This window comes from Schistocerca cancellata, chromosome 1, assembly GCF_023864275.1.
Source record: "Schistocerca cancellata isolate TAMUIC-IGC-003103 chromosome 1, iqSchCanc2.1, whole genome shotgun sequence".
Lineage (NCBI taxonomy): Eukaryota > Metazoa > Arthropoda > Insecta > Orthoptera > Acrididae > Schistocerca > Schistocerca cancellata.
In genome coordinates, this window is record NC_064626.1 from 1,048,345,359 (window position 1) to 1,048,360,431 (window position 15,073).

At 37.9% G+C, this 15,073-nt stretch overlaps 1 protein-coding gene across 1 annotated transcript; it reads left to right on the plus strand.

The window, feature by feature from the left end:
* The first annotated feature begins 3 nt into the window (after positions 1–3).
* LOC126090420 (U8 snoRNA-decapping enzyme-like) lies at positions 4–12,457 on the plus strand. Its single transcript, XM_049906985.1, has 3 exons — positions 4–757; positions 9,597–9,863; positions 12,118–12,457. The coding sequence occupies exons 1-3, from the start codon at positions 548–550 to the stop codon at positions 12,301–12,303; spliced, it is 663 nt and encodes a 220-aa protein (XP_049762942.1). The 5' UTR covers positions 4–547; the 3' UTR covers positions 12,304–12,457.
* Positions 12,458–15,073: the final 2,616 nt, after the last annotated feature.

Genomic DNA, 15,073 nt, shown 5'->3' on the forward strand with positions numbered 1-15,073 from the left:
AAAACAACGTCGGAATCTACGATATCGTAAAATTATCACAACTGATGTATTGATAAGAAAATCTCGTTTTCCCAGAAAGAAAGAAATACGGTTCTTTGCTTCTTCAAATTGAATTTTACATGTGTATAATGATGGTAATATTGTTTCCATTACTTTACAGCTGATTATGTCAGAAAATCACTACTTGCAGGACATTTAAAATCAGAGATATTTAGTTTCATATATTTTTGGTAGAAATGAATACACAGCACTTATTCATGGAATCTTTGGAACAGCTGCTTATTGTCGTATTCTGCTTTGGTTGTAAAATAAGTGACTGGCACAGGATGTGTATATACAATTCCTGATTAATTTTTTCCTCGGACATGTAGTTTTTTTTTCCAGCTGTGTAACTGCTTCATGTTTCAGCAACGTTTAATTTCAGTGACCAGCAGAAGAATAAGTTCTGAGCGTCGAACGAACAGTTGAAATGTGACAACGTTAAACATTGTCAGCTTTGAGTTTACACTGAACTTTTATTTGGAAAAATATTTATTTAGAAACAGAAATGACAGAAACTGGCGATGGGTCATGGGGACATCTTGAAGATACAGAATATTTCGGAAGGATTTCTAGTACGACGGATTACGCTGTTCTCACTAAGGAGAATCTAAAGGAATCCAAGTATGCTACGTGTACACAGGCTGCCCACTGTATGATATACTGTACACATACGCAGCGGATCTTTGATTTATACAGCGCTAGGGCTGCAGTTTTGGTAAGTACACAGAATAACTCTATAGGGTACGTTTCTCAGGACAAGGTACCCATTTCACCGTGTGTCTCCGACTGGTAACCAACTTGGGCACGTCACGAAGGTTAAAACAGACAAAAACTTCTCTTAGTTGTGTCAACGTTCAGGTATCACATACATATACCTGGAAGTAACAAGTGTAGAACTATAAAGTGAAAGGTCACATGCCCACAGTTGTACATAAAGTTTTAGTCAGGTGCTAGAAAACTAGTTTCACTAAAAAAGAGGGTGGTTACTATATGACCATAGGATTCACACTGTTAAACTGACACCAATGTCATGTACATGTGCTATGGAACAAGTATTAATATGATGTGAAATATTGCACGTTAGTATGTATGATCCATATCATTTCAGAATATCATAGCACATCATTTTTGCAAAGGGACGCTTGATATAAATTTTCACTTTTTCGTTTGGCTAGTAGGATGTAGATGCTTAAAAAAGATCATAGATTGGATAGAACCTTGTAAAGAAAATAATGTGGGAACTACAGATTTTCTTCATAGAGACTGTGAAGATAAAAGCTCACCTAGTGGTCTATGTTGGGATAAAGGACTGCAGTTTTGTTGTGATTGTGTAACGTGGTATTTAATGCTTCAGTTAATACCAGATGCAGGTGTAGAAACTGTGGCTGACACACACATTAAGTAAATGCAGTGACCAAGACAATCAAAACTCACATACTCATAAATATAGTGAAGACGTCAGAAATTATGCAGAATTGTGAAACATGTAATACATTGATGGTGTTATGCCAGATGTTCAGCTTAGTTGTAATTTCCATTTTATGCACAGTATTTTGATGACTGACTCTGCTGTTTCCTTCATGTGCTATTACTGGACTCCAAGATAGCAAGAATACATAATAACACAATTCACCATATCTGAAGATAATGGCTGAGTTAGTCATCATAATATTGTGCAACTCAGCTGAACACCTGAACACCAGCATGGTGTGCTCACACCATTAATCAGTCACAGTATCAGTAAAACCAGAGAGTCCATATGAAACACATTCATCTCATCAGGTGAAATAAAGAGCAGGCTTCAAGTAAACTCTGTAGTGGGTCCCTCTTAATATAGGAGAATCACTGGGCAGAACCTCATTCAGTTGTAAGTTAGGAGCACTGTATCTTACCTGAATGGCTAGAATGAGGTCCACTACAATCCAAATGGTTTTCACCGAACACAGCATGTTGTCCACGACTTCAGCTCACTTTTACTATTATCAACACATGCATTAACAGCAAGATTGTTGCAATGTTAACAAAAGAGATGTTGCGATAGAGTGCATTCAGAGCAAGCATATGTTGCTGCTACATCTCTTTAAAATTGACTTACATGCTTGTGTTGCAGTAGATTGGCCATTCATGTAAAGATAAGGAACAGTGTATTGCATGTTCTAGACCCTTTCTGCCCTGTGTGCATATACTCCATGACACATATAGTGGGAATGGCCTGGAAATTTCATGAGACAGTCTTAATCTGCTTCTGCATCCTCAATATTATGTAATGTTCTGCCTTAATCAGTACATTTATTTAATAGTTGCTGATGTAGATTAGTCACTATATACTGGCAGTTAGTGAAAATGTTATCTCTCTGTCTGTCTGTCTCTGCTTGTAAATTATCTCCTGTATTCTGCTCTTTATGAACAAGTGTAAACTGTATGTTTTTTTCTGCTACACCTGTTATTGTTTTTACTAAATCTTAGACTCCATAGTAAGTAGAAGATGCACTGTATTGTTGTTGTGTGTATCAACTTCTTGTAATACAGGTCCGCAACCTCTACAAGTTGTTTAAATGATGTCATGTTCACTTTTATCAGTAACTATTTTACTGCACTAAAAGCGAACATCACATCATTAAAAAAAATTTTTTATGTTTGTAGACCTATATGACAACAAGTTTCACAGTAAGACAGTTATGGCTAAAAGTGAACGTGATCTTGTTTTTAAAGAAGAAGAAGAAGAGAGAGAGTTGTATCTCTCATGTAAAAACTGGTTTGATGTAACACTCCACACTAGTCTGTCCTGTGCAAGTCTCTTAATCTCTGCATAAGTACTGGAACGGAAATACGGAAGCGTCCAATCCAACCCGTCGGCTTTGACCCATGACGTCACAAATATGGCGGAAACGACCATAAACGACAATTCCAATATGGCGGATATAAAAACGTTGCATACGTATCACAAAGACGAAAACACATAGAAAAACAACACACACAAAGGTTTCACAAGAACAATCTGCTAACATTGATAGCAAACAAAGATAATAATAAACAAGTGGTACTCAAGGCCAGGCAGGGGGGGGGCTGCCCCCCCCCCCCCCCCCCCCCCCCCCCCCCGCCAAAAAAAAACTCCCAACCTAACCTCGTATTCAGGGCTACACTACAGATCAATGTGTAGGTCAATCAAAAGATAAAAAAAGAAACAAAAGAAAAAAACAATATTGATTCATTAGACATAACGAGTAGCGACAAAACATATGGACCATAAAGATTGAACAATCTAATGGCAAACTGATAAAAGCCTCATAGACGACGTTAAAACAAAAAGTACAGTAAAAAGGTAAACTATATATTACAGGCCCTAAAGCTCCTACTAAGGTAACGTCAACGAGGCAACATCTACAAACACGCCACACTCACAAACCAAACTCCGCCGTAATGACGTCACACACCACAACACCCTTACGTCACGGGTCAAAGCCGACGCGTGAGATCGGATGTTTCTGTTGACCCACTGGAACCAACTTCCACTTGAATTTGATTACTAGAATCAATCCTTGGCCTTCCTCTGCAACTTTTACTCTCCACATATCTTTTTCCTTTATCGAACTTAATTTTCATTCCGTGATGTTACAAGATGTGTCTGGTCAAGAAATCCCTTCTTTTATTCAAGGTATACCATGCACTTCTTTTACCTCTAATTTGATTCAGTACCTCTTAATTTGTAATTTAGTCTACCCATCCAATGTTCAGCAATCTACTGTAACACTATGTTTCAAAAGCTTCTGTTCTTTTTTTGTCTGGGAACTTTTTATACAGTGTTTCAGAAGTAATGGTAAATATTCAGGGATATGACACAAATAATGATTCGAAATAAAAAAGCCAAGTCAGCATGTGTTCTGAAATGCATACCTTAAGAACTATGAGCACTTGTTCATCTCCTCTACTTTGAAGCACAACTATTCTAATGAACAAGTGCTATAACTTTTGAGGTATGCAGTTGAGAACACACATTTACTGGGCCTTTTTTCTTTTTATGGTCCATACTACCACTTCCAAAAATATGGAAAGCAAAGCGTGTGCATTCACAGAGCGGTCGAAGAGATTTGTTTCACGGTATTGAAGATCAAGAGTTGCTCGTAGCTCTTAAGGTATGCAGTTTAGAGCCCATGTTTAGTTGACATTTTTTATTTCGCATGATAATTCCTTTTATATCCCTGAATATTGGCCATCACTTCTGAAACATACTGTACGCCATTCATCACTTCCGTATAAAGCTACACTCCAGAAAATACCTCCTAACATGTAAACTTATAATTAGTGTAAACGTATGTTTGTTGTAGTTGTGGTCTTCAGTCCTGAGACTGGTTTGATGCAGCTCTCCATGCTACTCTATCCTGTGCAAGCTTCATCTCCCACTACCTACTGCAACTTACATCCTTCTGAATCTGCTTAGTGTATACATCTCTTGGTCTCCCTCTACGATTTTTACCCTCCACGCTGCCCTCCAATACTAAATTGGTGATCCCTTGATGCCTGAGAACATGTCCTACCAACCGATCCCTTCTTCTAGTCAAGTTTTGCCCCAAACTCCTCTTCTCCCCAATTCTGTTCAATACCTCCTGATTAGTTATGTGATCTACCCATCTAATCTTCAGCATTCTTCTGTAGCACCACATTTCGAAGCTTCTATTCTCTTCTTGTCCAAACTATTTATCGTCCATGTTTCACTTCCATACATGGCTACACTCCATACAAATACTTTCAGAAACGACTTCCTGACACTTAAATCTAACTCGATGTTAACAAATTTTTTCTTCTTCAGAAACACTTTCCTTGCCATTGCCAGTCTACATTTTATATCCTCTCTACTTCGACCATCATCAGTTATTTTACTCCCCAAATATCAAAACTCCTTTACTACTTTAAGTGTCTCATTTCCTAATCTAGTTCCCCCAACATCAATCAAATTAATTCAACTACATTCCATTATCCTCGTTTTGCTTTTGTTGATGTTCATCTTATATCCTCCTTTCAAGACACTGTCCATTCCGATCAACTGCTCTTCCAGGTCCTTTGCTGTCTCTGACAGAATTACAATGTCATTGGCAAACCTCAAAGTTTTTATTTATTCTCCATGGATTTTAATACCTACTCCAAATTTTTCTTTTGTTTCCTTTTACTGCTTGCTCAATATACTGATTGAATAACATCGGGGAGAGGCTACAATCCTGTCTCACTCCATTCCCAACCACTGCTTCCCTTTCATGCCCCTTGACTCTTATAACTGCCATCTGGTTTCTGCACAAATTGTAAATAGCCTTTCGCTCCCTGTATTTTACCCATGCCACCTTTAGAAATTGAAAGAGAGTATTCCAGTCAACATTGTCAAAAGCTTTCTCTCTACAAATGCTAGAAACGTAGATTTGCCTTTCCTTTATCTTCTAAGATAAGTCATACGGTCAGTATTGCCTCACATGTTCCGATATTTCTACGGAATCCAAACTGATCTTCCCCAAGGTCGGCTTCTACCAGTTTTTCCATTCATCTGCCAAGAAGTCGTGTTAGTATTCTGCAGCCGTGACTTATTAAACTGATAGTTTGGTAATTTTCACATCTGTCAACATCTGCTTTCTTTGGGATTGGAATTATTATATTCTTTTTGAAGTCTGAGGGTATTTCACCTGTGTCATACATCTTGCTCACCAGATGGTAGAGTTTTGTTAGGACTGGCTCTCCCAAGGCTATCAGTAGTTCCAAAGGAATGTTGTCTACACCCGGGGCCTTGTTTCAACTTAGGTCTTTCAGTGCTTTGTCAAATTCTTCACGCAGTATCATATCTCCCACTTCATCTTCATCTACTTCCTATTCCATTTCCATAATATTGTCCTCAAGTACATTGCCTTTGTACAGACCCTGTATATACTCCTTCCACCTTTCTGCTTTCCCTTCTTTGCTTAGAATTGGGTTTCCATCTGAGCCCTTGATATTCATACGAGTGGTTCTTTTTTCTCCAAAGGTCTCTTTAATTTACCTGTAGTCAGTATCTATCTTACCCTTAGTGAGATAAGCCTCTACATCCTTACATTAGTCCTCTAGCCATCTCTACTTAGCCATTTTGCACTTCCTGTCAATCTCATCTTTCAGACATTTATATTCTTTTTTGCCTGCTTCATTTACTGCGTTTTTATATTTTCTCCTTTCATCAATTAAATTCAATATTTCTTCTGTTACCCAAGGATTTCTACTAGCCCTTGTCTTTTTAGCTACTTGATCCTCTGCTGCCTTCACTACTTCATCCCTCAAAGCTATCCATTCTTCTTCTACTGTATTTCTTTCCCCCATTCCTGTCAATTGTTCCCTTATGCTCTCCTTGAAATTCTGTACAACCTCTGTTTCTTTCAGTTTATTCCCACCTTTTTGCAGTTTCTTCAGTTTTACTCTGCAGTTTATAACCAATAGATTGTGGTTGGAGTCCACATCTGCCCCTGGAATTGTCTTCACAATTTAAAACCTGGTTCGTAAATGTTTATTTTTCAAAAATGCATTTTCGCTATTGACCATCTGTATATCCACCCTAATTCAGTAATTTACTGCCCATATAGCAGAAGTGATGCATCACTTTTAGGGGCTCCTTTTATAACCTGATTTCGTCAGCATCACTTTATTTAATTCAAATACATTCCTTTACTCTTGCTGCACTTTTGTTGACATTCATCTTATAATTTCTTTCAAAAACACTTTTCATTTCATTCGGCTGAAATTTCAAGAGCCATGTACCATCTCTGACAGAATTAGAATGTTATCGGCAAGTCTTAAAAGTTTCTATTCTTCCACCATGAATTTTAATTCCCGTTTCAAATTTCTTCTTGGTTTCCTTACTGCTGTCTCAGGGTACATATTGAATAACATGGGGGATAGACTGCAGCCTGCTTCCTTCTCGTCTCACCCACTGCCTCCCTTTGATGGCCTTTGACTACTAACCAATGTCTGGTTTTTGCTCAAGTTGTAGATAACCTTTTGTCCCTTATAATTTTATCCCTGCTACCTTGAGAATTTCAAAGAGCGTATTCCAGTCAGCATTTCAAAAGCTTTCTCTAAATCCAAGTGTGCCTTTATTCAGTTTATCGGGTAAGATCAGTCAAATTGTCAGTGTTGCCTTGCATGTTCCAACATTATTCACACCTGCTAACACCCGCCCCTTGGGAATCTTAATTAATACACTTTTTTTTTTAAGTCTGAGGGTATTTCAGTTGTCTCATATATCTTGCACACCATGTGGAACAGTTTTGTGGCACTGAAAATAGTTGATTGGGCATAGCTGAGTAAAATTAAGGCACTTTCCACAGCTAATGCAAGAGGCCACATAAGCAAGTCATACCACAGCTGAACAAATATTATTACATCAGGGGCTGCTTGCTGATTCAACAGGAACTGTTGTTTTGACGCCAGGCAATTACACAACACCATATTCAGTTTAGGCACCAGAGTTGAAATATTACCAACTCAGCAAGAAGGCAGAGGCTTTGCAGTGTTGGTAGCTCATTTACATCACATCTTTGTGACAGACTTGTTGTGGCTTAAGTGACTGAAACTGGTGCTATAGCAAAATGTGGAGGAGAACGTTAGTATTGTACTAAGATTTACTTTCCATCAATCTTAACTGAATTTGTCAGTACTGGTAAATTCATTTCTCAATTATTTGTTTTTTGTTATCTGTTTTGGACTACCTCCTATTCCTGTGATGATTAAATTGCAACTATGTGTAGATATTCTTTAGAAGGTATAAAACTGTTGTCTTATTTGAAGTCTTGAATCTGCTATCTCCATAACTAATTCCCTGAGCCATTCAGTTGCATCATCCAGTGCATGGTGAATGTCCATTATTTTTCCTTTGTTCACTCAAAGAGAAGAGTTGGCTACAATACCGAGGATTGGCTGTAAAGTGGCACCACAGTCACAGTTTACAGAACTAGTCCATCCTCACATGAGCAGTAGATAACCACACCTGCCGTGATTGGTTGAATCCAATTCACGATCCTCCGTTGACATGGGGGGAGATAAAGTCCTTGTATACCCACATTGAAGGGTTCTCAACTAGAAGTTTGTTGTGTGCTGATGACTCCTGCCACTGGATTTCCCATGAAAGGTTGACATTGAAAGAGGATTCAATGAATGAAAATACCTTCATACGTTGTTGAAGTAATGCCTTCATGAATCTTGTACCGAAACGTAAATGTGAATTTTTTTCATTACACAAATTCTATTGAAGCATAGTTTCTTGCATAAGATATAGCTTAAGACACATGTGACTCAATTTTGAATTTTATTTGTTTGTCCATTATCCTTTTTCAAATTAGTAAGACTTAGAAATTTGAAAGGAAGAAAAAGGTTAAGAAATACTGTCCTGTTTGTGGCTGGTTTGTGTGACTTGTCGTGTTACATTACAGAGATGCTCCAGTATGGAAAACATTGCAAAGATGATGTCCACCATGTTGACAAGTACTTGTAAAGTTCCACAACCATGTCTCCAAAGGGGATTTAACAACATATTACTCTCTCTATATGCATATAGTGTGATAGCTACAATGTTAAAGTTGTAGAGATTAAAGCCGATGCAGTAGCACCTGGCACCTGTGAATGGTGTGGCAAAGGAGGAAGATAGTGGATTTATATGCCGTATAGTAACTTGTGTAGTGTGAAAGTAGGTTTATTTATGATTTATTGAAGTTTCAAAGAAATGCAGGAAAAATATGAAGTTATCTCAGATGTTTTTGCTTATCCAGTCACAGCTCATAAATTTCATGTGATAATATAATTGTTTTGAACATTCTAGATATGAATATAATAGAGGGAAACATTCCACGCGGGAAAAACATATCTAAAAAGAAAGATGATGAGACTTACCAAACAAAAGCGCTGGCAGGTCGATAGACACACAAACAAACACAAACATACACACAAAATTCTAGCTTTCGCAACCAACGATTGCCTCGTCAGGAAAGAGGGAAGGAGAAGGAAAGACAAAAGGATATGGGTTTTAAGGGAGAGGGTAAGGAGTCATTCCAATCCCGGGAGCGGAAAGACTTACCTTAGGGGGAAAAAAAGACAGGTATACACTCGCGCGCGCGCACACACACACACACACACACACACACACACACACACACACACACTTCTCTGCCCAAACTCTTTGCCCTTACAAATGTCTGCTTGTGTCTGTGTATGTGTGGATGGATATGTGTGTGTGTGCGAGTGTATACCTGTCCTTTTTTCCCCCTAAGGTAAGTCTTTCCGCTCCCGGGATTGGAATGACTCCTTACCCTCTCCCTTAAAACCCATATCCTTTTGTCTTTCCTTCTCCTTCCCTCTTTCCTGACGAGGCAACCGTTGGTTGGGAAAGCTAGAATTTTGTGTGTATGTTTGTGTTTGTTTGTGTGTCTATCCACCTGCCAGCGCTTTTGTTTGGTAAGTCTCATCATCTTTCTTTTTAGATATGTTTTGAACATTCTACGCTCATTATACTCTGCCCTTAAAATTCTTTTGCTTTAGTATTTTCACTTCTTCTGCAGATGCAGATGCGATTCGATGGATATATTGGCTTTCCTGGAGGACTCATAGATGAAGGAGAAGATGTTATTACAGGACTGAATAGAGAATTAGTTGAAGAAATGAATATCTCTCCTACAAGAAATTTAATAAAAGATGAAAACCACATAGTTTCTCATTGGAATAAAAGTACAAAATTGGTATTAAACTTCTATGCTGTGGAGGTTACAATGGATGAACTTTTTCATATTGAAAAAAATTCTGTATTTGCACATGATTATGGCACAGAGGTAAGACCATTTTTTACTTGGCATTCTTAAAGCTACAGTGCTTGATAAATCCGCTTGACACACTGCTGGGGAAATAGGGTGCACATTGTCGCAATCCATGTTGACATACGATTAACATGTGTTTGTAATATCATGAAAAGTTAGGGTATATGTCACCAGAGGCTAACACAGCAGCATAAGTGGATAAAATTTTCTCAGGGACATTTTATCCAAATGACATTACGTAACTATGCTGCTGGAAAGTCCTGAAGAAAATACAAGTAATGGATGGAGTAAAGGTAACATCTCAATATACATTAGAGTGTTTAGCAGTCGATAGTTGTAAACAGGATTGAAATTGTCATTACACACACACACACACACACACACACACACACACACACACACACACACACACACACACAATCACAGGTAAATGATTATAGAGAGCATAAAAGAATTTAGCTATTTTTGACCCTGAAGAACTGAAGACAAAGTCGTAAGACACATGCTTTGGCAAATATAAAATTATCAATTTCTAAATGATTTAGTCAGTGCAATAAAAAGTTTATTCCAATCGAAACTCATCAAAATTAAGTTACACTTGTGCAAAATATATGGAAACAATAGAAATTCATCAGGGATTTAGGCAGCTGAAAAGAGTCTTTCAAGAGCAAAAATTTTAAGCAATAATAAAGCATTAGGACAGGAAACAGGCTTTATATATATATATATATATATATTGGTATTTGGACAACCATATTTGCAATTTAAGTATAAAAGTATGAGTAGAGCACAGATCAGATTATTGCATTCCAAAACAGAATAAACTTAAACAACAGAGTGAGAAGTGAAAAATGTGGGAAAACTGTGTTCCAAACATACCAGATTAAATGGCTCCATGTTGTCAGTATGATACAGACTAGGTTGTAACATAAATTGCTGCAGTCCCAGTCCCAAGCAAAGGGAGATTTACATAGAGCATATTTTCAATTGCTTAAATAGTGTGTGTAATCACAGATGGGAACCTACCCAACACTGCTAATGTATAGTGGTGGTGGTGGTGGTGGTGGTGATACGAGGGCATGCTGAAAAGTAATGCCTCCCAATTTTGTGTATGAAAAACTCTTAAAACTTTTTAAATAAAACAATTATTTACATTGTACATGTTTATTCTTCATGTCTACATATTTGCAGCCCTCTGTCATTAGAGGGTAACAAAACGATGTGTAACATAATTATGTTGGTGCATGTGAAACAGAGTGCTGTAATCAGGTTTCGAATCGAAGAGTTCATCCGTACATGGCGCACCCTCTTTTCAGCATAATAATGCTGGATCACATATGAGCACTGCAACAATCCATCTTGGGTTCACTGTCAACAATCATTCACCTTACAGTCCTGAATTGGCCCAGTTAGATTTTCATCTGTTTCCAAAACTTAAATAACACCTTTGAGCACTTCACTTTGATAATGATGAAGTGGTGCAAGCATTGGCGATGCTGTGGCTCTGTCAGCAAAGTCCAACATCCTACATTGATGGCATCAACAGACTGGTCTCTCATTGGGAGAAGTGTTTTTACTGCCAGAGTAACTACATCGAGAAATAAATATGTAGACATGAAAAAAAAGATGTAGATTGTTAATAATATTTGTTTTATTTAAAAAGCTTTGAGTTTTTGCATAAAAAATTCAGAGATGTTACTTCTCAGCATGCTCATGTATAAACATACATTGTTGGTCAAGTCATCTTGACATTCATATATTTAAGCGTATTGCACAATAGCTACGAACATTTGGTCTGTAAAATACAAATCACTTTGTGTCTGGTTTCATACTTGTATGCAGGAATAGTGTTACCCTCACACAGTAATATAGGATTAGTTTCATTGTTTTGTTTCTTTCACATTAAAAAAATTGTGTGATTATTATTCTTAAAGATTTGAAATGCATACTGTATGTAGAAATAGCTAGTAATGTTATTTGCAGCAGTATTTTGTGTGATACAATAATTTGCCATTCAAGGTTTACTGTGAGATTCTAACAAGACCACCTCCCCCCCCCCCCCCCCCCCCCCCGCCCCTTTCATAGAATGAAAATCATATTTTCAATTTGATAAACCTGAATTTAGTTCTACTGTAATTGTTGTTGGTTTAGTTACACATTGAAACCTGTGTAGAGCACATGTAATACAACTCATTCATGCTTCTTAGAACATTTCACTCTTAAGTGTGCAATACTGTGTACTTTAGTAATCTTGTTTCTGTTGCATTAGGTCCTTGGAACTCTGCGAGTACCATTATACACAATGGGTGATGGTTATAGGGGATTTCCAAATTTTCTTAATAATAAATTTTGTGGCAACTCTAAACAGCAGTTGCTATATTCTCTGCATCATCTGGGCTTGATGACAGAGGAGGAGATACAGAATGCAGTTAATGCTAAACCTGTTTCTGCATGATTTATCATTCCATGTGATATTTATTTAGATCCCATTCTACAGTGAAATATTATGTGATTTAATTATACATTCCGTGAACTGTGACATGAGAAGTTATTGTTCATATATTGTTATGTATTTATAAAGATTAATAAATATATTTATTTGACTGTTATATCATGCTAAACTAATAAACGTTGTCTCCTGTAGATGTGAACCTAGTAATGTACAGATTATTTTAAGCCTTTGACTGCCATTTCAGTCATATGTCAGTGACATTAGAATTTTTCTGCTATACACATGTGGGTGACAAACCTTCCTGCTCTGGTGGCCAGAGTAGGTCTTCCTGGGACCATAGTGTTTTAGTTTGAAACTTATTATTAGTGTTGAAAGAAGCCTGTAAGTGTGTATTTCAAACTTCCTTCAACCATAGAACAATAACACTAGTTAACAAATTTAAACTTTTTTTCTGCATCTGGTTTGTAAATGGATGGATTTACCTAATTTTGGGGTGCGGAATACACTGGTAAAATCAGTTTCGCTATGACATCACATTTACTAGATACACAGCAGAATAAAAAATGGTAATAGTGAAAATTGACACATTTAAATTAAAAAAATACACATTTAGAACGTTTGAAATCAATACTGCTTTGTATGTATACATGGGCATAATTCCAATAAAATGTCCAAATTAGTTCAGAAGATATTTTCACCTTTAATTGTCTTTGGTTTTTTAAAAATACGACGACAGAGCTCTTCTTTTGTTTGTCGTTTCATCACACTCCCTAACAAGATCCCAGCAGTAGTCACCCATCATCGAAGGGTTCTAATGGCCTTGGTAACGGTGTTCCATGGTAAGAATGTCTTGGTGAAAGTGTTCTCCATGCTCATTGCTTACGGCTCCCAAATTTTCTGGGGACAAATCAAGGACCGAGCGAGGTGGCGCAGTGGTTAGACACTGGACTCGCATTCGGGAGGACGATGGTTCAATCCCGCGTCCGGCCATCCTGATTTAGGTTTTCCGTGATTTCCCTAAATCACTCCAGGCAAATGCCGGGATGGTTCCTCTGAAAGGGCACGGCCGACTTCCTTCCCCATCCTTCCCTAATCCGATGAGACCGATGACCACGCTGTCTGGTCTCCTTCCCCAAACAACCAACCAACCAACAAATCAAGGTGAGAATGTAAAAAGTGAATTTTAAGCGACATTCTACACCCCGTGTTCTTATAGTTGTTCAACGATTCATTCACAATGGTAACATGGTTTTTGTCTGTTACCCAAAAAGCCCTTCACAGTTGCTTTAAAAGAAGACCAAGCACCTGATTGGATATCTGTGAGTTTGGTATCAAAGGCTGGATCTTTCAGAAATTTTCTTATTTTTGGTCCAACAAATACACGCTGTTTCACCTTTGCCTCACTTAATTTGGGAAACATTTCTTTTAAGCAATTGAAAGCCTCACCTTCATTACCCAGAGCTTTTACAGAGTTCTTGATAAGGCCAAACCTGATATGAAGGGGAGGCAAAATGATTTTATCGGCCTCAACTAATGGAGTATTGTTCACATTTACGTTTTCCAGGAACATATGACTTCCTTATAGCTCATTCCTGGACTGCATAGTGATTCTTGGTGTCACGGCTGTCCCAAAGGCACAAAAAGCAGCAGTATTTCATGAATCCAGCCTGTCCTATAAGGAGTACAACAACTTTTAAATCTCAGCAAAGCTGCCATTCATGATCCTTACATTTGATTGCCTCTAGCAGCAAAGACATGGTTTCATAAGTTTTTTTCATGTCTACTGCGTAAGCCAAATACTGATGGAAATGCATTGCCATTATGCAGTAGTACTGCTTTCAAGCTGGTTTAACTGGAGTCAATAAATAGTCGCCACTCCTGTGGATTAAGTTCTACACGTAGCTGCATCATCAGACCATTGACATCTCTACATATACAGATTGAATTCTGCATATCAAAATATTGAGCAAAGGAAGCACCTCTTGATCTGAAACAGGAAATTTTTGTCCCTAGAGCTACAAGGGTCCATTGTTGCAGTCTCGACCCCAAGAGTTCAGCTTGCTGTTTCGAAAGTTTTAGATCACGAACCAAATTGTTCAGTTCCTTTTAATTAAAGAGCTGAGGCGAAGTGTCATGATATTGAGGGCAGGCGTAGCGTCATGATATTGAGGACAGTACTCTTCTATATGTTCAATACTTTCTGATTCACTTGATATGGTGTCTGGTTCCGTGGCTTTCAAGATACAGACAGGAACAGGCAAACCCTCATCATGGGGCACAGGCAAATGCACTGAAGATACATTTGGATACTTTATTTTATGTCTAGTTTTGCTTGAATATCCTGAACTATCAGTTTAATAAGCCACGGCTGCTAAATACTAATGCGAATTCTTTACAGACAAATGGAAAAACTGGTAGAAGCTGACCTCAGGGAAGATCAGTTTGGATCCCGTAGAAATATTGGAACACGTGAGGCAATACTGACCCTACGACTTATATTAGAAGTTAGATTAAGGAAAGGCAAACCTACGTTTCTAGCATTTGTAGACTTAGAGAGAGCTTTTGACAATGTTGACTGGAATACTCTCTTTCAAATTCTGAAGGTGGCACGGGTAAAATACAGGGAGCGAAAGGCTATTTACAATTTGTACAGAAACCAGATGGCAGTTATATAAGAGTCGAGGGGCATGAAAGGGAAGCAGTGGTTGGGAAGGGAGTGAGACGTGGGGTTGTGGCCTCTCCCCGATGTTATTCAATCTGTATATTCAGCAAG